The following is a 24,260-nucleotide window of genomic DNA, read 5'->3' as shown; positions in this document are numbered from 1 at the left end:
TACTGTAACTTTTCTCAAAATTTATCACTTCTAAAAAGAATTATTAATAATGGAAACTTTAATATATTTTATTGAAAATTTTAATATTGACTACTATAAAATTTTAATACATAATTATTAAGGCCCAAATATCAGTAAGTAAAATCCAGTAAAACCGTTTAGTATATTTTTTTCCTTTTTTTTCAAATATTTTTCATTTTCAAATAAATGCGTTGTTGAAATATAAATTATTTAAATAATTCAAACACAAAATTTATTATGTACCGCATTAAAAATATTTTTTTCTTTATTTCTCATACAGTTCTACACTGGAAAAAGAAGTCATTGGAGGCCACCCTTTAGATATGACTAATTACTGTGATATGTTTGCTGGCTGTAGAATCCCTAATTCTCCCCGTGATTCTATTTTTTTAAGTTATTTAGAGGACGAACCACAGAACCACATTGTTGTTGCACATAAAAATCATGTAAGTATGAAATATTTTGGCCGATATAAAGTTATTTTAATATTAAAACTTGTTTTTTATAGTTTTAAATTTCAAAATACGATTTAAAAGTAATTTTAAAATATCTTCAAAAAATACTCGTAGATGAACAGTGTAAAGAAATCGTGCTGTTTCTCTTGGTTTAAAAAAATTTCATGCAGCCCCTGTATTATGTTTCCAATTTTACGTCACATTTTGTTTATACAGAACTATATTACTTAGGAACTTGAAATTAGGCATATGTTTAGTAATACGTGCATAATATGCGATGGAATAAAAAAATATCCAATTGTTAGTTCAAGAATTATCAACTAATAAAATTGTAATAAAAAAGCCTCGAGGCGCAATTTATGGAACGTTTAAGTGCATAGTTGAAGTTTGAAGTGATGAAAGGGCCAATTTAATTTAAGAACTTAACACTTTGTTTTTAGAAATTCTAATTTGCTGGAAAGTTATTGCATTACAAGTGAACTGTTCTGAAATATGCATAACAACTTTGAAAAAATATTTTTGAGAATCAAAATTACACAAAGACGTGGTAAATAGCATGTCAAATTATAAATAGTATTTATTTTACTAATCCTTAACATTCTTGTACGACGACTGCATTTATGTTAGAGATTACGACTCGAACATCAATGAACATTGTTGTTCGTTTCCATGCAATTCTTAAGGGGGAAAAAGACATTCAAATTTAAAATTTGCATTTTTGATGCTTCTATCAAATAACCAGATGTAGGATGATGTATGTACCAAATTACATGAAATTATATTGAAATTTTTGTAGATATTAATAAAAAAACTTTATACGCTCTTCGTCGTTACAGGTAATAGTTCCTTTACCACAATTTACCTTCTTACAATCCACAAAAATTATTTTCCAAAATGCGTCAACGTATTAAAACACGGGAATAAAGCCAAGAAGGCTTATTTGATTGCTTTTGTTTTACGCTGTAATAAATTTTTTGGAAAAATGGTTAACCGTTAATTTGTTTGTTGTTTCAACATCTTCAAACAAAACAGTCAAATAACAATAAATAAGATGGTATTAAAACTGTTAGCTGGTAGAAAAACCGTTTATTAACTATTTTCACCTAATACGGTGAAACAACCAGAATTTTAACGCACCAACTAAACCCACCTAACTAAGCTCACCCAATGAAGCACACTTAGTTTTATGCAGCTGCGTACATAATATAGTCGAGAGGGCTAATCTATCAGTCTCATAATAGACAGAACGGGGGTTCGTGTCCCAGTTTTGATACCACAACATTTCCTCCATGTTCTTCAACATTTAACGAGTTTCAAGTGTCATGCACTCTCTAATGCCTGATACTTATGGTTAAAACCTAGCTCTAATGTTCAGTTAAATTCGTTTTCATAGTATTGATCACTTGATAGCTGTAAATGGTTTTAAAAAAAACGTATAATTTTGCATTCATGGATTTATTACCATACCAGTTGTAAACGATTTCAAAACTGCAAAGGTAAAAAATTTTCCTTACCGTAATCTTTATGGATAATTGGATAGACAGACTGCTGTTGGTTAATTTGCCATAATTTTAGAATAAAAATTCTAACAGTCTAAGTGTATATATAAAAGGCTACTATTTGAAAGATCTTCAAATTCCATCTGATAATCAAACTGATTTTTGTTGTTTTCACCTTATCTTCCTCAATAGCGATTCACCAAGTTCTGAAAATGCTTTTTTTTCCTCCCTTACTTAAACTTTTGTTTTTCACCCATAATATGCATAATTAATTTGTTAAAAGGATATATTTATATCAAAGTCTACTAAGAGAGAGCAAAGTTGATACTTTTACTTTAGCTTAAAAACTGTTTTTTAATTTTTGATAAATTTTGAACGAAATAAAATTCGCTACCTCTACCTATTCTGAGGAATCTTTATATTCTAGAATATATGATTATGTTATATATAATGAATTTCTCTATATCCCGAGTTAATGCAAAACAATTGAAAATAAAATATAGTACAGATGTAATGTAAGCGTATTCAGAATAACTTAGCAATAAAAATAATAATTAATTAAAATTAAAAAAATTGGTTTTGCTCTTGCATTCTCAGTTAGATTAATTAGAATAAGTTTTTCTAATGGAAAACATTAAATATTTTCCATTTTTTAAGTATTTTAGCTGCAAAGTTTATGGCGATGATGGTGAACCACTTCACGAAGATCAGATTTATTCGCAACTTAAGAAAGTGGTAGATCAGTCTCAAGAACCCCAACTACCCATAGGAATACTTACAACTCTACATAGGGATAAATGGCTTAAAGCTTACAACACTTTGCGTAAATGTAAGTCAATTTTTAAAAACTATTTTATTTATACAAGGTCTGTCCATTTATGTGTTATTATTCGTGCTTTATTCACATTGGTAAGCGTGTTTGTTCGTGATTTCTACACTGTTTTTGGACAATAAAAAATAAGTCAATGATCGATTAAGTGTTTCTATTTTAATATAAGGCACATAAAAAAATAATCGTTCTTTTTAGATGATACGATAAATAAAAAGTCTATCTTTATTCCATTCAAAAGGCTATCTATTATTCTGTGTTGGGATTGCTCCGTAACAAACAAAGGTAGCTTCAAAAATATCATTAATACCCTTAATATGTACTGAGTATCAAAAACCACCCTTAATTTCATGTTTTTATTTAAATCTAGACACTTAGAAAGAAATATTTTTTTATATATTCCGAAATATTTTCCGATAAATAAAAAAGTCTATCAATGTTATTCAAAAGTCCTAATTTATTATATGTTTATAAGACAAAGTGACAACCGAAGACGGATTCAAAAATACCATTAATATTCTTAATTAAAACTGCATTTTAAAACACACCCTTAAATTAATGTTTCCATTTAAATATGCAACAAATAAGAAATATATATATATATATATATATATATATATATATATATATATATATATATATATATTTTAGATGATCCGATAGTTAAAAAGTCCCTCAATGTAATTCAAAAATATTTCTTTTTTCTACGTTTGATTAAACCTGTGACAACCAAATACGGATTCAAAAATACGATTAATATTCTTAATATATACTGAGTATCGAAAAACACCCTTAATTTCAGGTTTTTATTTAAATCTAGACACTTAGAAAGTAATATATTTTTAGATGATCCGATAAATTTAAAAGTCTATCAATATTATTCAAAAGTCCTACTTTATTCTATGTTTTGATGACTCAGTGATAACCAAAGACGGCTTCAAAAATACCATAAATATTCTGAATTAAAATTGCTAGTATTTTCATTTAATTATGCAGCACATAAAAATTATATATATTTTTTAGATGATCCGATAATTAAAAAGTCCAATGTTATTCAAAAATCTTTCTTTATTCTATGTTTGGATAACCCTGTGATAACCAAATACGGATTCAAAAATATCATTAATATTCTTAATATATAATGATTATTGAAAAACATCCTTAATTTCACGTTTTTATTTAAATATAGACTCTTAGAATGCAATATATTTTTTTAAAAGATCCGATTAATAAAGAAATCTATCAATGTTATTCAAAACTACTACTTTATTCTATGTTTGAATAACCCAGTGATAACCAAATACGGATTCAAAAATGCCATTAATATTCTTAATATATACTGATTATCGAAAAACACGTTTTTATTCAAATATAGACACTTAGAAAGTAATATGATTTTAGATGATTTGATAAATCAATGTTATTCGAAATTCCTACTTTATTCTATGTTTCGATAACCTAGTGATAACCAAAGGCGGCTTCAAAAATACCAATAATATTCTTAATTAAAACTGCATTTTAAAACACACCCTTAAATTAAAGTGTTTCCATTTAAATATATGACACTTAAAAATTATATATATTTTTTAGATGATCCAATAAATAAAAAGTCTATCAATGCTATTCAAAAAGCCCTCTTTATCTTATGTCTGGATAAACCTGTATCAAACAAAGACATGCCCAACAGGAAATCTCACATGATAAGCCATTTTATACATGGAGGAGGAACTGATATAAATAGTGGAAACAGATGGTTTGACGAATTTCAGGTAAGAATGGTAAAAACTAATAAAATAAATAAATACTAAAAACAGAGCAAATTTGAAATCTTTAAATATCATGACATCATTTCTTATACAGTATATTTGTTTTCTTTTATTGTGCTAAGTGCAATGCTATTTTTTATTGAACTAAAAACATTTCCGTGTCTGTGAGAGAAGTTGTTTTATTTTTGCCCCTTGAAGCTCGATCTAAGAATTAAATATTAACTTCTTCAATATTGAAAATGTAAATATTTGATTGTTCGAAATCTTCAATGCGAGAATTATTTATTGGTATCCATTTAAATAAAGGCTATCCGGATTTAGGGAGAAATAAAGCATATAACCTTTTTTTCTTAAGTTATCTTCCTGTAACTTGCATTCATTTTGATATATTGAAAATTTCTTTTCAGCAATTGAAACTTTATGACCTACTAAAGTCTCAACTCACTTTTCTAACCTTTAGTTTTTAAATAACTTATGGAGATGAAAGAGAATTTGTGATGGACAGTTTCTCCCTTGGTATAGAGTTCTTTTAAGTAAGGGTTGAAAGGTTGTGTAGTGTAAAAACAATAAAATGAAGAATTTATGTGTCTGCCTAAGTGTCCCTCTTGCAGCTCCTCCTGTCCGCTAGAGTCCTGAAATTTTAAGAAATGGATGAAAGTGGTAATTTTACCTATCAATTCTAAAATTAAAAACTTTTAATTAGATCATTCGAGTTTTGATAAATGGAATTTTCTGGATTAGTTAAGAATTAATCATTTTTTTATATTAATATATTAAACTATAGCCGGTTCCATTCATTTTTTAAATATTTTAACGATAATTATTTAAAAAGGATTTTATTACACGTTACGTTCTTCAGTATTTAAATATTTATTAGTCGTTATATCAGATAAACAAAATGATCAATGGGAATGTGGTAACATTTAAGGGTAGCATGCGCTGGCTACGTCACCCATTTCTGAAGTTATCTGAAACCATGTTTTTATTTTTTTACAGTTATGTTTTTAAAATGGATTTCTATAAAGCTGAATAATTTAAAAACAATGGTATTTGGAGAAAAAAATTAAGGCATGTATTGAAAAGAGAATAAATTTTAAAAAAAATAGTACTAATTCGTTTAGGAAAAACGGAAAAAAATTACTGTAATATAATTGACGCCAATGATGCTAAATTTATTTTGATATCAAATGAATTAAAAAAATTAACCATATACTTCTTAACTGAAATAATGGTGAAATGGTAGTAATTCATTTAGAAGAAACTTAAAAAATCAAAATAATATTATTGACGCCAATTATTTTTAATAATATTCATTACTGGTACTATGGTAATTGGTGTAGTTTTTATAACCAATATATTAAGATAGGTACAAATATGCCCTTGCTAGTATATTTGGTATCCATCAAAATTTTATTAATGCTGTTAAGTTTTAAAATAGATACTATGGATAGAGACTTCCTACTGCCCCTCGAAAGTACCAGAGAAAATCGCTTGAATGTGGTAAATTTCGACTATCATTGAGTTGGTCTCCAAGAACTAAAACATGCCAAATGACAATGAATAAAGTTAAATTTCATTTTGATGGAATGACCTACACTGTAAAAAAAAAAACAGTCGATACTACCAAAATATAAAATATTTTTCACAGAAAAAAAAATTGTTTAAAGAAAAATACAGATTTTTTCTGTTCTTAACTGCTATCCGTTAAATGTTAAAAAATGTTTACGTGAAATATTTGTTTTTCAGAATTTTCTTTCTATATTAGACGATTTAAAGTTGTTTTGTTGAGAAAACAACAATATATATTTTTTTCTTCTGTTTTTCACTCTAATCATAAGCAGGATAAAACGGCAGTTCAAATTACAGGTTTGAATATTGAACCTGTAATTTGAACTGCCGTTTGAATACTAAGATAACTCGAATTTTTTTCAAATCATTTTGTGATTATTTTCTATACTTTCTTTTATGAATCCGAAATTATTTTATTGTTTTGAACATCGTATACAAAAACTGAGTATCGACTTCAATACTAAAATGATACTATACCGGATCATTATGTTTATCTAAATCTTTTTTTACGTTTAATTACCAGGCTTTTTAAAAAGGATGGGTCACTACAGTTTTAAATGTTTTTACACTTGAATGTGATTTCAATATGATTTTCAAGATCAAAGCAGTTAATGATTTTCTTCACAAGAAAAAAAATTCGAGATTCGGTAGCTCAATGAATTACCCAGGTTCGAAGCCCAGCGTTGACTGGTCGTACGAATTCTGCTAGCAGGTCTCACCAACCACATTGTTGGCGTAATTGTTTTATGAATTTTTTTTTTTTTTTTTTTGCTAAAATAACAGAGTTCGTTTATGAAAATAACCGTACTTATCTGCTTAAAAACACGTGTCCGTTTTTAAATAACAGCGTATTTCGTAAATTAACGGTTTTATACTAGCACACCAACTGACATTTTATTTTCTTAAAATTTTAACTCATACTTTTACTGAGGCATAGAAACGTGTTTCTATCAATATGATAGTATAAAGCCACAGGGTAAAGCAACAAACCATAATAAATAAATAAAAAATATAGATTTATTTAAGCTTTAACAACTTTGTCTCGTTTTATTACCGGCGTTCCACAGCTGACCCAATTCTGAGTTTACGACTATCAATGTTCCACAACATAGTCTTGTAATTTTGAACCTGATACCTCCGGACAAACTAGGCATCCTGAGCCGCGATGGCTCAGGGGATAAAGCGCTCACCTTCCAATGAGGTGAACCGGGTTTGAATTCCAGTCAATACGAACTCCGCATCCAGCTTGCACCGACCACAGTACTGACGTTAAATATCCTCAGTGGTAGACGGATCATGGATTTGAGTCTCCTTGCCGTCAAGCTAGCCGTGGGAGGTTCTCGTGGTCTTCCTCTCAATGTAACGCGAATGCGGATCAGCTCCATCAAAAAGTCCTCCACGAAGGCAAATTTCTCCCAATACTCGATCCAGGAGTTCCCTTGTCTTCTGGATTGGGTTCGAAATAACAAGGCTGCGGAGTTGAACATTAGTAGTTACAACATCAGGCCAGATTTTTTGCGGGAGCTCAGCTGCGCAGTACTTGTCAGCTTGTTGAGGATTGGGAACATATATTAATCCATTGTACAAATTTTAAGCACATTATAGAGAAATTTTTTCATTCAAAAACTGCCTATGAGTTTATAAAGCAGCATTAGTCAAACCCTAAAATAAAAAAGGGAATTGAGGAAATAATAAGAGGAATTCTGATGGCCTTTTGCTGCCTATTGTTAGGAAAGATACACTTTAAATCACGGCTTTTTGATTTACCTGTTATGGTTTGATTTTTACTTGAATTTTCTCTTAAAATGTTTTTTGTGCTTTAATTTCATGCTTTTGTCAATCTCTGCCCCTATGTGATTCCTCATTTTGAAAATTTTAATCACCTGTGTTCCTAGAGTTTTATATATATATATATATATATATATATATATATATATATATATATATATATATATATATATATATATATATATATATATATATATATATATATATATATATATATATATATATATATATATATATATATATATATATATATATATATATATATATATATATATATATATATATATATATATATATATATATATATATATATATGTCTTTCTTGTTTTAAAAAAATATTGCTGGAATTTGATACTTTTAGTACTGTTGTGCCAGCTGCAATTAGTTTATTTCTAAGTAGCACTGTTTTCTGAGTTTCATATTTAATATTCTACCTATTTGTTAAAACTCCAATTTGAAAATTTTGAATATGTTTGCTTATGTAATTGAACTGTTGCGCTCACTTCGAACTTTCGGAGTGTCCCCGGATGCCCCCTTACGGGGGAGGGACGGGGTTAAGCTCTTTATTAGTAGTCGTAATCCCATAAAATTGGGTCAGCTGTTCAACGACGGCTATAAAAATAAAAAAATAAAACTAGCCATCCTGGACAACTTTTTGAGGGAACTAACCATTAATTTACAATCCAACGGCCTTTAACGACTTACTCTCTTTTTTGGAGATTTTTCTCTTGGCTGTAACAGGTCGAAATTATGATGCAAGTTTTTTATTCTTTTAAAATTTGTTTCCACTCAGCCACCACGATTCAATCTTTATTAACTGTTTTTGTATAGATTTTTCAATTTTAACTGTGATTTAAGTGTTATTTAGTACTGATTAATAGAATATTTACTTATTTTTCATCCCCTAAGAAGAACAGAAATTCAGCAATTATTTCATGTAAATCCCTTAATTTGCTTTTTTACTTTGCAGATCATCGTAAATCGAGATGGAACCTTTGGATTTAACTTCGAACACAGCATAATTGATGGTCAATTTTTTAGGAGATTGCTTCAGCATGTATTCGATTACACGTATGTAAAACGTTTTATAGAAATTGGTTGAACGCACGCTAACTTGCAAAATTATGCGTTCAATGACTATAAAAGCTAAAATGAGGCAAATTTTAGCAGAACATACTACAAATATTGTCGATAGATACTTTTATATTTTATTTGTATAGCACAATCTTTAATTAAAGATTACTAGCTCTTTTTTAACGCATTAAAATTAAATAGACAAAAAAACGTAACTCTGTGTTTTTTTTTCTTTTTAGTTTATGTATATCAAAGTTTAACGAATGAAATTAAATTTACTAAAGAAAATAAACTATAATTCAATCCAATTCAAAAGCCGTAATTTCTTAACTGCCTACTAAATAAATTTCTTTTGCTGTACAAAACTACAGATTTAATAAATTTCTTTTTCTGACAAGTAAAGCTTACTGAAAAAAAACACGTACGCAAAACTTAATGAATCAAATTACGGATTAAATAGCATACACGTATATACTAAATTGAATAAATAGCTTCAAAAATGTTTTCATAAACTACGTGTAAAAAATTTATTGATTTATATTTAATACAATATTTTAATGGATTTGTACTTTGATACAATTTAAAGAATTATTACTTTAAATTTATGTTTTGAACTTTATTGCAGTTTTATTTTTAATAATAATTTTGAACATAGATGTTACTTGATTTTAAAAAAATTTCGGAGCTGATGTATACGTAACTTTTTGAGTGCCTTTATTTTCTGTACTAAGCTAATAACATATACGATTTCTTAATTAACTTTAAAAAAATACTCTATTACCTATACTCGGGCAATCATAAAAGTCAACTTCAACGCTTTTTTCGCCAAAAATAAATGTGCATGAGGTCAAATATATTTGTAAACAGTTTTGGTTTCATACAGTATACGTAAAATAAAAAACACAAGTAGCAGAGAAAATAAATTATTGATGCTGAAGCATTGAAACTAGCAAAACTGCGGATAATCAGTTTCCACATTAAAGAAGATTCAAAGAATTGGCAGAAGATACTGAAGACCATTTTGTCTTCACCGGAGAGAAAGCCTTCAAAGTGATCTAGTTTAGTCAGGATCGATTAAACGCATGCAAGAATAAACAAAGGTGTCTAGATTTTAAATCGCATCTGTAATAATGGCTTGAGGTGTTTTTCCAAAGAGGTATAAGCTTCCGTTGTTTTTTTATTACCAACTAATAAGCAATACTAATTTATACCAATTGATAAGTTTTTACTTATAAGTTTTTGCCGAAGTCTACAAAAACGAAATTTCACTGAAAGTTATCGTGTCTAATCTTAATACATAAGGACTAATATTATTAGCTATGAATGGAGACAAATGTAATTGTTGTAAGCAATATGCTCTTTCGTATACTGCAAACATTTTCCAACGTATGTGCAAAAAAATTTGGTTGATATCTGTCAAAAGATTAATGCCCCCTACACTATATGGATATCAAAGCATTGCATTATTTTGTAAAGGGCATATACTATTGTACACTGTATTAATAAACTAGCCACGTTCCATTCCTTTCCTTCTCCATCATAATATATAGATTTAAAATAAACTAGCATTTATGGAATAAATATTTTAAAAGAGAAATATTCTTTGTCACTTTGCATTTGTTTTAAAGGAATAGAAGTGAGAGTAACAAGCATTGCCATTCGACTTCCGCTCCAGATCCAAATATGTTAAAATTCAATGTTTCAAGAGAGACTGTAGAAGATATAGAAGACGCCAAAAGGGATCTAAAAAGGTACATCACTTAAGATATTTAATAAAAGTAGTGTTTTGAATTCAATTCTAAATCAGATAAGTCTTAAACATTCGTATTCAAGGCACATAAATGAGTTGGCAGTAACTGAAAATGTCCATATTTGAAAGTCCAACTCAAGAAAAAATTCTCGCACATTTAGAAATTTCAACCCATTGATATTGAAAAATAATCGATTTTTGTTCCTAAAGTTTAAATCAAAAGAAACTTTGAAATATTGTTATATGTGGCGATAGAAATTTTGAAAAAATCCATTAAACCTTTATGCAACTATTTTTAGTTATTTCAAAGCCTAGAAAACTTTATAAATGATTAAAAGGCTTTGGGCAATATAATGGAAAGACACGTTTCCAATGAACCACCATTTATATATAGGCCAGGCATAAACATTGTGCAATCCATAATGAAACATATCCATTTAATTAAATGTATCAATCATTCAAAATTCCAGAAATGGATCCCACCGATTAATATTTCACTCTTGAAAATTTATTTTGTATCATAATGAAACATATTAAAATTGTTAAAGTTACTGAACTTAAACTCCAAATGTTAGGTTGAGTGAAAAGTCATTGCACATTTTTCCATATTTTTAAATAATGATTAAAAACCAATCAATATTATATGCTCCCTTTTGATCAATGATATTTTACTATCTTTCGGTGATCTTCATAGTTCCTGGTTCGTAGAATAACCGGTCTTTATTTGCGAAAAACTATACAAAGTGCTGATTTATAGCCTCGTCTGTATTCAACCTTATTAATTTCAAAGAGTATTGAAGAGAACAGAACAAGTGGAAATTCTACAGCGCGATGTCAGGTAAGTATGCTGGGTGAAGTAACACATCCCACCCAAGCTCCTATAATTTTTGACAGGTCGCTAAAGATGGATGTGGTCTCACGCTGTCGTGAAAGAGCACTAATTCTTTATGATTGACGACCACCGAACGTCTCTGGGTGATAGCTTTGTTCCACCTACCTACCATACATATCCGAATTTATTGTACCGTTCTTTTGTTGGAGCACAAAAAAGTAACACCACACCCTTCCAATCTCGCCATACTGAGCGCATAACTTTCCTCCAATGAAATTCCGCTTTTGAAATTGTTGACGGTGATTCATCACCTCTTGACCAAAACCGTTTGAGGAAACAATCCGCGTTGCTGAAAACAATCCACTTCTCATCACCAATTATCATTCATTTCAGAAAGGGGTTGTTTTGTTCACGTTTCTTGAACTTATTGCAGACTTCATTCGTACCGTCAAATGAACTTCTTTAAGTTCATGAGAAACCCAAATATCAAGCTTGTTTACGCATCCCAGTTTCTCTAGAATGTCGTGAACACTTTTTTATTGATCTTCCATGTATCTGCAAGGGTTTGTTTGAATCAATGTCTTTATTTTACCATCTTTAATCTGAGTAAGTCTTCCTGATCGTAGAGTATCTTTCAAATCAAAATCACCAGCATAGAGTTTTGGCGTGGATGTACTTGTAGAGCATCGTCGCTGTAAACTTTATGCAGTTTTTCACAAGCTTAAAGCGCGTTTTTCCATTTACAGTTGTAAAACAGTAAAATGTGGCGAAAACGAACAGTTTGGTTTTCCACTTTCAACGCGCTGTAAAATACACCTAAGAGCCATTACATTATGACCCCCCTCCATCTATAACAATGGGGTCTCCCAGGTTTTCATGGTTTCTCGCCCAGGAACAATGTTTTCATGGGGCGCATTAGGACCCATAATCCTCATAGAACAATCCCTGACGTCTGTAAGTTACTTAAACATAGTTGCAGACCAGTTTCACCCATTCATGGCCACAGTTTTTCCTGTGGGGGATGGTGTTTACCAACAGGATAATGCACCATGTCAAAAGGGTCGAATCGTCATGGATTGTTTCGAGGAACATTCCAGTGACTTTCAAGTCATGTCTTGACCCCCAAATTCACCTGACCTTAATCCAATAGAGCATTAATGGTCCTATTTGGAAAACCAAATTCGTGCTGCCACGCTACCCCCTCGCAATGTGAGGGAATTGCAGGACCAGTTGGTGATCGCTTGGTACCAGATACCTCTGACTACCTATCTGCACCTTGTGGAATCAATGCCACGGCGGGTGCTAGCAGTTTTGAGGGCTGAAGGTGGTCCTACATGTTATTATCAGGGTGGTAATAATGTAATGGCTCTTCGGTGCACATAAAACTCAACAAAATCGCTCAATTTTGTTCTTACAATGAAGTTTAAACTGTGAGTTATCAATGGCATAACAACTACTATTGCAAATACGTTAAGTATTTCAGAAACAGCACTTTTATCATTTGTTGAAAAAAAAGGTGCAAAGCCTTTTTACTCAAAAATAAGTTTACTTTTTCAAAAACGGAAACATTAATTTTTTCATAATAATCAACACTGCCTATTTCATGAAGAGTCCTTTACTGTAAGGATAGGGCAGAAATCCTCAAAATCTAGTTTTAAAAAATCTACCCAGTGATTTCTACCTTTCTCTTAATCATTAATAATAATCTCTTAATAACATTCTCTTAATAATAATCTAAAACGTTTCATGACCTCATTCTTCGGATTTTTGTGGATGAGAAAAATGTGTAAACGCGGAAGGAATCGAAATTGATATGTAGGTGTAATGAGTTAGTTTATAGGTGCAACGCGTCAGTTTATAGGTGTAATAAGTTATTATGAGTGCAATTATTATTTTCTATAATTTATTTACTAAACCGAAAATAATTTCAAGAAGATAGAACTAATGCTTTAAAACTTATAATGGTTTTACGATAAAAAAAATACATTGCTTGATTATTTATTCGTCTGAAATTATTGTGTAAACAATGGGGGTGTTGTTTCTTATAATTTTTTTACAAATTCAAATGTGTTAATAGTTTAATTTTTTTAGTAAATTTTTTTCAAATTATTAATTCCATCCTTGAATTATTCATCTTATTAACTCGAACTTGTTTCGATTCAATTCAACGTAAAACAATGCACCTCATATATCATTATATCAATATTTTAGTTTGCCTATTATTTATCCTTTCCATCAAGACATGACGCTTGTAGCTTTTATCGCTTACTGAGAAGAGGGCAGTTAGCAGTTTTTCAAAGTGTATAACTTTTCTTTTTAGAAGTCAAGCTGAAAAACGATTTCTAATGTATTATAAGTGAAATTAATATTATTATTATGCTTATTTATGTAGATTTGTAGATGATCTTGACATGAGATGTATGCACTTCGATAATTATGGGACAGATTTCATGAAATCACACAAATTGAGTTCGGATAGTTTCATACAAATGGCTCTTCAACTAGCATTTTACAAGTAGTATGCTTTCTCATTATTTAAGTAATATCAGTTTATTTTTACCTACATGTATTTTATGATTGCTATTCCATTTCTTAGCAAAAATTTTTAAAGGCAATTCATGTGTAATTTAATCATAAGTAATATATCTCAAAATCAAATTATTGATAAAAAAATGGAATTGCTTTTAATTTTTTTTTGTTTTTTTTTTTGCTTTTTACCCAATTTTTACTTAGTTCACCATATGATAATTTCACTTATGAAGGAATAACACAGTAGAAACCGAAAAGAAAGAAGGATTTTATAATGAATTTTGCAATGATTGCGATAAACTTAACACATTTTTTTTTATCTTATTGTACATATTAGAAATACCAGAATTAAAAGAATTACCTTGTATATAATTACATTTTTATAAATTGTTTTTTAAACTATCGTAACTTTCTGAACTCACAAGTTGAGAAAATTCATTCAACTTCGATTCCGTTTTTGATTTTTTTTAAACTGCATGAGTGTAGTTCTTGTTGTACGTAGAATTTTTTTTCCACAAAATGGTGTTGCTTAATGATGTTAGAAATAACTTTAGGTGGTGTGAAAATTGACTTAAGATAATGACCTAAAATAAGATACATTTTCTGAGTTTTGAAAAATAAGTTACATAAGTTTTAAAAAATTCAAGTTTGAATTTTTCAAAACCAATACATTCAATTAAAAAATCCCTACGGTCAACAGAATTTATATTTATTGTGAATGTTGCGTCTTGAATTGAACTTGTTACGAATTTGAAATAAATTGGTAAAAAATTATACTAAATAGAGATACAGCAAGTTAGTGAAACATAGTTTCGATTAAATTACTATAAATGTCTTGTGACCAATAATCCATATAAATATATAAACTTTTGCCACTAACTAATATGCACCATTGTCAGGTCCAGAAGATGCTTCTTCTCTTTCATTTTCAGCAGTCTGAAATGCTAGTCTGGCCTTTCTACCCTTTTGTGACTCCACATATGATTTTAGAGTAGCTACCTAGAGTAGCAGTAGCAGTCACCTTCATTTTGAACATAATTGTTAGCTTCATGGCCTACATTCATTTCTAACAGTTCCAAAACTGTTAATAACACTTTGCAACCCTCATTTAAAATTATAACACTTAAAAAAGTTGCAGTTTCAGCTATTTATATTGAAAACAAAATTAATTATTTTTCCTACGTAAATCAAGCAGATTGTTTCAATAAATTAGTTTAAAAAGATAGTATTTTACGTTTCCACGGTTAATTCCATGGTTCAGTTTATGAAACACAACTCAACCACTACCAGCCTCCAATGCTAATTACCAAACGAAATGCCTAGCTCTAATGTACAGTTTAATTTCTTTTTTACGGTTTTGAATCCATGCTAGTTGTAAATTGTTAAAAAATAAGGTACTATTTAAAAAAAAGGTATAGTTTTGTACTTATGGTTTTTTAACCATACTAGTTGCAAACTATTTTTAAACTGTAAAATTTAAAAAAAAATTCTTGACGGTACATTTTACGGTTAATTTGATGAAAAGACAGCTGCTAGATATTTTACCGTAATTTTAGAAAGAAATTTTTTAAAGCGTTTTGAAGTCTTTTATCACCCCTCTGAATTTGTCAATCATATGAATGCTGTGTAGAATGTTCTATAATGTTATCTTTTGATGTTGCTATTCTTTAGATTTTTTAGTTCTAAAAACTAATAGAAAAACAAGTCATTGTTTGATAATTTGTTACATTATCATTATGTTATGAACATTAAGTCATAATCCAGACATATAATGATCAGCGAAATAACTTAAGAGAGTTTTTTCATAGTATTAGTTGTAAACTAAAGCCCTTAAGAAAAACAAAGCGTGCACAATGTGGAAAAAAACGAACCACTTTGAATATCTATTGATGTAATTATCATATTTTCCCACACAAGGATTTAATCTTAATGGTTCGTTAGGGGGATCTCAAATATTCTAAATGGTTAGTGCAGACGATATTTTAAGTTACGAAATCAGACACAAAAGCGTATTTTCTCTAAATAGACATACCTTTTTTTTTCAATTTATCTAGACTTTTGGCCCCCAAAATAAAGGGGCTAGCCATAATCTTTGAAATATTGTCCAGATAGCTTGATCAGGAGAGTGGTCAAAAGTTTGAACCGCTTAATGTTACTTTTTCGTACTACGATTTATTTTAAAAACTTGAAAATTTTTGCACACGATTACAAAAAGATATTTCCATGGAAAAATTAGTTTTCAATTATTATTTTTCATTATGTAATTTATTAATAGTCGACTTAATTTTGAATTGTAAGGTGTGCAAATTTTTACACAATTCCAAAGATTGTAATTTTATATGTAAAATACAAAATTTAAATGAAATCGATCAATTAGTTTCTGAGAAATTGCCAGAATTTAGGGATCAGAACTCCAGATCAGTAGAAAAAAAGGTATGTTTATTCAGAGAAAGCTCACTTTTGACTTTGATTTCGTAACTTCAAACAGCATGCCCGCTAACTAATTTGAGATCACTCCCTCAAACCATCAAGATTTAATCCTAACCCGCGAAAACCCTGTCATTACATCAAAAGTTATTCATTGTGGTTAATTTTTTTCGTGCAGACTGCTCACTGATGATGCAGAGCAAGGAGTCCCAAAATAATAAGTGTGCCAAAAACATCGATAAAGTGAGCCAAAGGGAGAGTTTGGCGAAGTTCCCTCCTGCTATAGGGGTTGTATCCATTTAGGAATCAGTTGAAGCGTTGCCTTGTAGTACGAAGGTTGAATCGATTAGATATGACGCCCTGGTGAGTTATCTTAGTTTCTTCCCCTCCCCCTTTTTTTGTGTTACTTAATGTTATGGAATCAGGAGAATTTTAATCATTAAATTTTAAATTAACTTTAATCTGTGTAATAGAATTTTAACTCTAATTAACATGATACATACTAAAGTAGTATCAATAGTTGTATCACTAACAGTGCTTAAAGTCATATCAGATTTTTCTCTTTCTCCTTTTTTCGTTTCAAATGCCTTAAAATTATTCTGTATTTTTCAGCTTAATAAATATGTAGTTTCATTTATAAAGGATCCATGGGGAGATTGGTGCAACGTATGAAAGTGCATCGACTCGAAAGTTTTTGTTCGGAAGAACAGATGTCATACGCTCAACGTCAGTCGAGAGTGTTGATTTCTGCAGAAAAATGCTTGACAAGTCAACATCTCCTACTTCTAAAATTTCTTTTTTAAGAAATGCTATTCAAACTCACAAGGAATATGCCCTTCAAGTAATATTGTTTTATGTATATGTTAGAATATTTTTTTTATCTATAAAGTTTCCCTAAAAATATAAATAAAATCAGCTGTTTGTGTATAAACAATATGGCGTATTTGCGTTAAAGTTACTAGATTTAGTTTTTTTTCTTATCACACAGAATAAATTTTTGTATCAGATTTAATATGACATCTGCAATTAAACGCCACACACGGGTGTCAAACCTGATTGGAAGCTGAATCGTGGCGTAAACAATTCAGGAGCCAATCAAGTTCGTCACTCACGCGTGACCTTGCTTGAAATTTACAATTTTTTTCTTGAAATTTACAATTTTTTTCTTTTAAACTAAGACTAAGATATCAGATTTGTTGAAAAATATTTTATTAAAAAAAAAATAGTGGAGTTAAAAAAAAATAGTGGAGTCCGAAGTAGTGAAACTTCGTAATGTGGAAATGAAAATAGGAAGGGGTAGAAATTGATTTTTAGTGAAATCATATTGTTTCTTTAAGACAAACTTTATTAACATTGCTTACAATTCACAATTGATCGCATCTTTTAATTATCATTTTCGAGTGGAGAAATATCCAAATCTATAACATTTACAATGGGATTATGATAACTAAAGTAAGATACGAAATATTTGAGTTCTATTTCTTCAATATTTCTTACAAAAACTGCATCAATGGTAGTTCCCCCTTTGGTTGTTGGATCATTTCTACCATTTATCATTTCCAATCCAAATTTGTCTTTAAGGAAAGTTAATAATGTTTCAGCTTCAGGTAACGAGAAATTCACATTAAAATCTCCTGCTAAGATCTCAGGCCACCGCCAAAAAAGTTGCCAGCGCAAATGAATATTTTAAGATAACCTATTGACTAATTCAAAACAGGAATGCGTAATTTTACTAGGTTGCAAGGCAACCAAGCTCTGACTGTAAAACAGGTATACTACGCGCATGCGTTTCGAGTGCCACGCATTCAGCGTTAAACGTTTAACGCAACCTTGTTGGAAGTTGCGTTAGACGTTTTACTTCAAAAATTCATACATTTCATAACTTAATCATTCATTATTGTTAAGAATTATTTCTTACTTTTTAAAATTATCCCAAGTCGTCTGGTAGTTTATATGATAATTGCATGATAATGTATACCATGTAATAACTGCAACCCTTTTATAATAACATAAATTATTAAAATAATAAGTTTTTTTTTATTCAATGAAGAAATTATAATACATCATTAAGATGAGATATAAAAGTTTCAATATTGTTGAAAAATGTGTTTTATTCTTTATTTTAGGCAGTGAATGGAATGGCTTTTGATAGGCTTCTCTTGGGATTGAGACTAATAGCAAAAGAATCAGGAATGGATGAACCAGTTTTGTTCCAAGACGTTGCATTTATAAGAAGTACTTATTATAGATTATCAACTAGTAATGTAAGTAAATAAATTTAACTTGGCGTATATCTAATTATTTCGAACTTAAAAACAGCCGTGAAGTTTTTGAATTAATAAAAATATGAGGATTTGTTTTCTAGTTTTATTGTTAGTTTGAAGTGCTTTAAGCAATTTTTATTTGAATTTTTTTTAAATTTTAATTTAGATTTATTTCGCAATTTTATAAAAATCAGATATTTAAAATTTGATTTCTCAGGAATTATTTAAACGTTTTTGTTCGAATTTTGTGTTTCTACATTTAAAATTATAATCCTTAAAATTAGGTCCAAATTTGAATACAATACAATTTTTTTCGATCATCATTGAATAAAATTTTTAAAAAATAAGTAATCCTTAAAAATTGTTTTTGGCATGGAATTGTTCTTGGAGAAACTAATTTCATAATTGGAATATCACATTTGAAAGCTTATGATCACTGATATGAAATTAAATTTTTGTAACTTTTCTGAGCAGGGCATGATTTCGTTTTCAAAATTAATTTTCTGGAGGTTAAAAATGCTATAACAAAATCAAGGTCCCTACAAGCATATTTTAAAGAGATATCGCAATACATTTTGTGAGTTAAAAAATTAAACATAAGCCTTGCTGTGTGACTTATTGCAATAAAACGATCACGGAATGGTAAATATTAAATACTCATACAGTATGAAAGTTCAAATACATGGCGATACATGCGATACATGCGATACATCGGCAGTAATAATATCGCATTTAAGATATCGAGATTTTAAAAATGATGCGGAAATTTCTGGGACAGAAATAAGTGAACTGAAACATCACGTCAACTCCTAAAGAAATCTCTAAGAGAATACTGCAAAAAAATGTCTTAAGAGCTTGACAATATTTCACGGCCTCATAATATACTACAAAACATTTACTTGTTTATTTATGAAATTGTTCTACAAATCTTTCGACTTTGACTCTCATATACTTTCGATTTCTTCCGATATATATTATAATGTTCCATTTAATTCACTCAATAATATCCATACGCCCTTTTATAGCCTTGAATGACAAAATATCTTTTTTAAGTGGTTAGATTTCAATTGAATATCCATTTTTTTATAAAGATACATATCAGAGTTGACCGTTGATTACAGTAATCGATTACAACAGTAATTGATTACAGATAATTACAGCTATGTAATCAATTACTTGTAATCACGATTACAAGTAATCAATTACTTGTTATCGTGATTACAACTTTCAAAAAATTTTGATTACAGCTGTAATCATGATTACAATTTTGATTACAGTAATCAATTACTTGTAATCACGATTACAAGTAAACAATTACTTGGAATCATGATTACAACTTTCAAAAAATTTTGATTACAGCTGTAATCATGATTACAATTTTGATTACAGTAATCGATTACTTGTAATCTTGATTACTTGTAATCATGATTACAAGTAGTCACAAAAAAACGATTACGAGTAATTATGATTACAAGTAATTAAAATATATGATTACATGTAATCATGATTACATGTAATTTGATTACAAGTAATTGTGATTACTTGTAATCAAACTATACGATTACAAGTTATTACGATTGTATACTATAGTCAAATTTTTTATATAAGTATTCATGTGTTTTTCATATTTTTATGTACATAGAATGTACGCACGCATGAACGTACAATTTGTGATTCCTATACATACAATGTATGCACAAACGTTGTTTGTACGTACAATATTCATAATTATATTGTAATATACTTAATGCAATGCGTATATGCTTAGTACATATAATTATGCATTTATGATACATGTACGCATGTATGTTAGTTTGTACAAAAAGGCAATGTTTTGAATCTTTGTATACGTAGACAATGTATGTATGAACGTATATGAAAATAATGTTCATGCGTTTGCATGCTTTTATGTACTTAAGTATACATATTGTATAAATTTACGATAATAGCACATATATACAATGTACGTATGTATGTAAAATTGTACGTATTTACGTACGATGTGTAAGAATGTTATTTAAAGGTACAATATATGCACATAGTTGCGTAAATAAAATGCGTACATGTATACATGCATATTTATATGTACATCGATATATGTGCACGCAAATTATGTACTTATGTACAACTTACGTATGTACTTGTATAACTACATACTTTGTTAATACTTATGCGCATGTAATGCATAGATGTACAAAAAAATAGTTATATGCACAATGTACGCATGTACATACAACGTATGCATGTACAAAATTACAAGTAATGTACAAATACATGCGTACATTTAAATATATGTAATTACAATATACACATACATTGTGCATACATTAAAAAAATTTATATGAATAAGGTTAGTAAAATTTGTTTTAAAATTTATTCTAAGGCATATGAAACTCGACCTCATATTTTTTAGAAAGCAAACGATAATTTTATTTTGAATTTCTAAATATTAATTCCACACATAAAATTTACCGTTTTTCTTACCATTTAAAAAATTTCTATGAATCATGCATTATGTTATAAAAAAAATAAATCTGAATTGTCAAAGATTTCATGAAAATACCTGAAAAGAATTTTTTATTCAGAGAATTTCAAAATGATATAGAACAATTAAAGCTGAAAACTAAATTTAAATATCGTTTGATTTTGTCATTTAACTTGCTTGAGTCATTAAAAGTTAACTTACATGCATTTTATTTACTGCATTGTACACATATTTAGACATAAATGTAATGTACATATGTATACATGTAATGTATGTACGCATGTACAATGTATATACATACATTCATGTATTGTACGTGCATATATAGTACATATGGATATGCATACATGGAACATACGTGTATTGTACATGTGTGGATGCATTCATTGGACATATATACATTGCACCATATGCATAGATAGGGATAGCATGCATGTACACATGTAAAATTTGTACGAAAGAATTACGCCCAATATATTTATGCACATATGTACTGTATATGTACACACATATGTACATTATATGAACATTATATGTTCATTTCATCATATGTACACTACATGAATATACATCTGTACGCTATATATATATATACATCTGTACAATATATGCATTTTTAAATGTGTGTATGTACGTACGTTATGCATGTCGAATGTATGTATGAATATATGTAAAATATAAATACGTCCAATGTACGTACAATCATACACAAATGTATTATGCATATTTGGATACATACATTGTGCATGAACATATTATGTATATGTACATAAATACACTGGACATGCATATCATGTACATGCATACATACATATATTGTACATCCTACAGATATACCTATATTGTACATGCATACATATATTATACTGTTCATAAATAAATTGCACATGCATGCATGGGACATACATTGTACAGACAATGTATGTATGTTCGTACAAACACAAGTACTTGTATGTACATGCGTACATGAACATAGATATACATTTTACATACACAAATATTTGCATAAAATGCATATATTCATTGTGTATAAATGTACATGTCTACATTGTTTGCACATACATACGTAATTATTATCTATATACATACGTACATATATTTTATACCTAAAATATAAGTGTATGTACATGTGTGTGAAACTAAAATATCTGAACATATGCACTAGATAAAATTATATGTACATACATTTTAGTTACATTCATTTGTACGTATACAAATACGTACAAAATGCAGTACATGTTAATACGTGCAAAATGTATCATTATAAAATACATTCTACTATCTACTATAAAATATAATCATTTATAAGAATACAATAGTCCTGTAATCGTGTATTTAGATTACATGTAATCAAATTACATGTAATCAAATTACTTGTAATCAGATTACATGTAATCATGATTACATGTAATCATATATTTTGATTACTTGTAATCATAATTACTCGTAATCGTTTTTGTTGTGATTACTTGTAATCATGATAACAAGTAATCATGATTACAAGTAATTGATTACTGTAATCGACTATGTAATCATGATTACAGCTATGATCAAACTTTGTAATCACGATTACAAGTAATTGATTACTGTAATCAATATTGTAATCATGATTACAGCTGTAATCAAAATTTTTGAAAATTGTAATCATGATTACAAGTAATTGATTACTGTAATCAAAAAATGTAATCGATTACATTTTTGGCCAACTCTGATACATATTAGATAGAGATCTATTAACGATACTTTCTTACCTTTCTGAAACATTTTTTGCATTGATATAATTATACGCAAATGAATTATATTTTCCGTCATAATTGCTCGAATGAAATTCTCTTGAATTTAATTCTTTTTCTAGATTGCAATCAGAGCAAGAAATTGTGGAGGCTTTCCAGTTTTAGTTCCGGACGGTTATGCATGTGCTTACAATCCAAAGCCCTCCTTCCTTACATGCGTCATTAGTGCAAGTAATACCTGTCCAAAAACTAGTTCAGATGATTTCGAAACAGCTATGACTGAAGCACTTACTGAAATGCACAGCGTCATTACAAAATCTTCAGTTTGAAAAAAAAAACTTAGATTAGAAAGGACTTTTTTTTACTTAATATATTTCCTTCCTTATAAACAATTTTTTCTCATTTTGCATTAAACATTACTTGGTTAAAAGGAGGCTCAATATTTGCACAACCAATAAAATGGAAACTAAATTTAAAAATCATTTTTGTTCATTGCGTTACTACTAAGTTGTTACTAAACTGCATAAATTGCTGCTATTACTACAATTGCAACAATTTGTGCAATTTGTAATTGTTACTAAACTGCATAAATTGCGCATAATGTGTGAAAAAGAGGTTTTCAAATTATATTGCAATTATATTATTAATTTTAGAAATGCCATTATTGTTGAAACTGTAATAATCGAAGAATTATTAAGTTAGTTTAAATTATTTAAATTTTACACTGCGTGGAGAAAAAAAATTCTGACAAAATTACCGTGCTTTTATGGTAAGAGTTAGAATATCACCACCCAGCACAAGCGCCAAGCAAATCTGACTCTCAGATACAAGGCCCCGAGTCACTCTCGACTGAGGGCACCTCAATCACGCCGACAGTAAGAGGTGACATGTGAGCAGTTGAGGCACAAATTTGAGACTCACAGGGCGGCAGCGTCACACAGACTACAGGTTCGGTCAACAGCAGGCAACCACCACCCCGCCACCCACTGAATGGTCCTTAAATCGGACGCCCTTCGAATTTTCTTCAATAGCAAAATATAATGCAGTTTAATGAGAATTTGAAATTACAAAATTTAAATTTAATTTTCAAAATACAACATTTAAATGGAGGCGTCAATGGACTGCTCAAATGAAGTGGAATTTTTTTTTTAAATCTGGCCAGAAATATCTTAGATGGTTGCGACTCTAAGACACGTTCTTTTATTCTTCTTAGTCTATCCGGCTTCTAAGTTGTTTCTG

General features: G+C 29.2%; 1 protein-coding gene across 1 annotated transcript in view; it reads left to right on the top strand.

Annotated features, from left to right (window-relative positions):
• LOC107451699 (carnitine O-acetyltransferase) overlaps positions 1-23,500 on the top strand; it is a 34,049-nt gene extending 10,549 nt beyond the window's left edge. The window contains exons 6-14 of the mRNA XM_043043247.3: positions 302-467; positions 2,633-2,804; positions 4,395-4,573; positions 8,898-8,998; positions 10,630-10,752; positions 13,976-14,098; positions 17,182-17,380; positions 18,666-18,803; positions 23,144-23,500. Of these exons, the coding sequence (XP_042899181.2) occupies positions 302-467; positions 2,633-2,804; positions 4,395-4,573; positions 8,898-8,998; positions 10,630-10,752; positions 13,976-14,098; positions 17,182-17,380; positions 18,666-18,803; positions 23,144-23,350 (1,408 nt within the window). The 3' untranslated portion in view covers positions 23,351-23,500. The remainder of the gene's footprint in view (positions 1-301; positions 468-2,632; positions 2,805-4,394; positions 4,574-8,897; positions 8,999-10,629; positions 10,753-13,975; positions 14,099-17,181; positions 17,381-18,665; positions 18,804-23,143) is intronic.
• The last annotated feature ends 760 nt before the right edge of the window (positions 23,501-24,260 follow it).

The sequence above is a fragment of the Parasteatoda tepidariorum genome, chromosome 7 (genome assembly GCF_982258835.1).
Source record: "Parasteatoda tepidariorum strain Cologne lab strain chromosome 7, Ptep-v5.0, whole genome shotgun sequence".
Taxonomy (NCBI): domain Eukaryota; kingdom Metazoa; phylum Arthropoda; class Arachnida; order Araneae; family Theridiidae; genus Parasteatoda; species Parasteatoda tepidariorum.
This window is presented reverse-complemented; position numbering and strand designations above follow the sequence as displayed.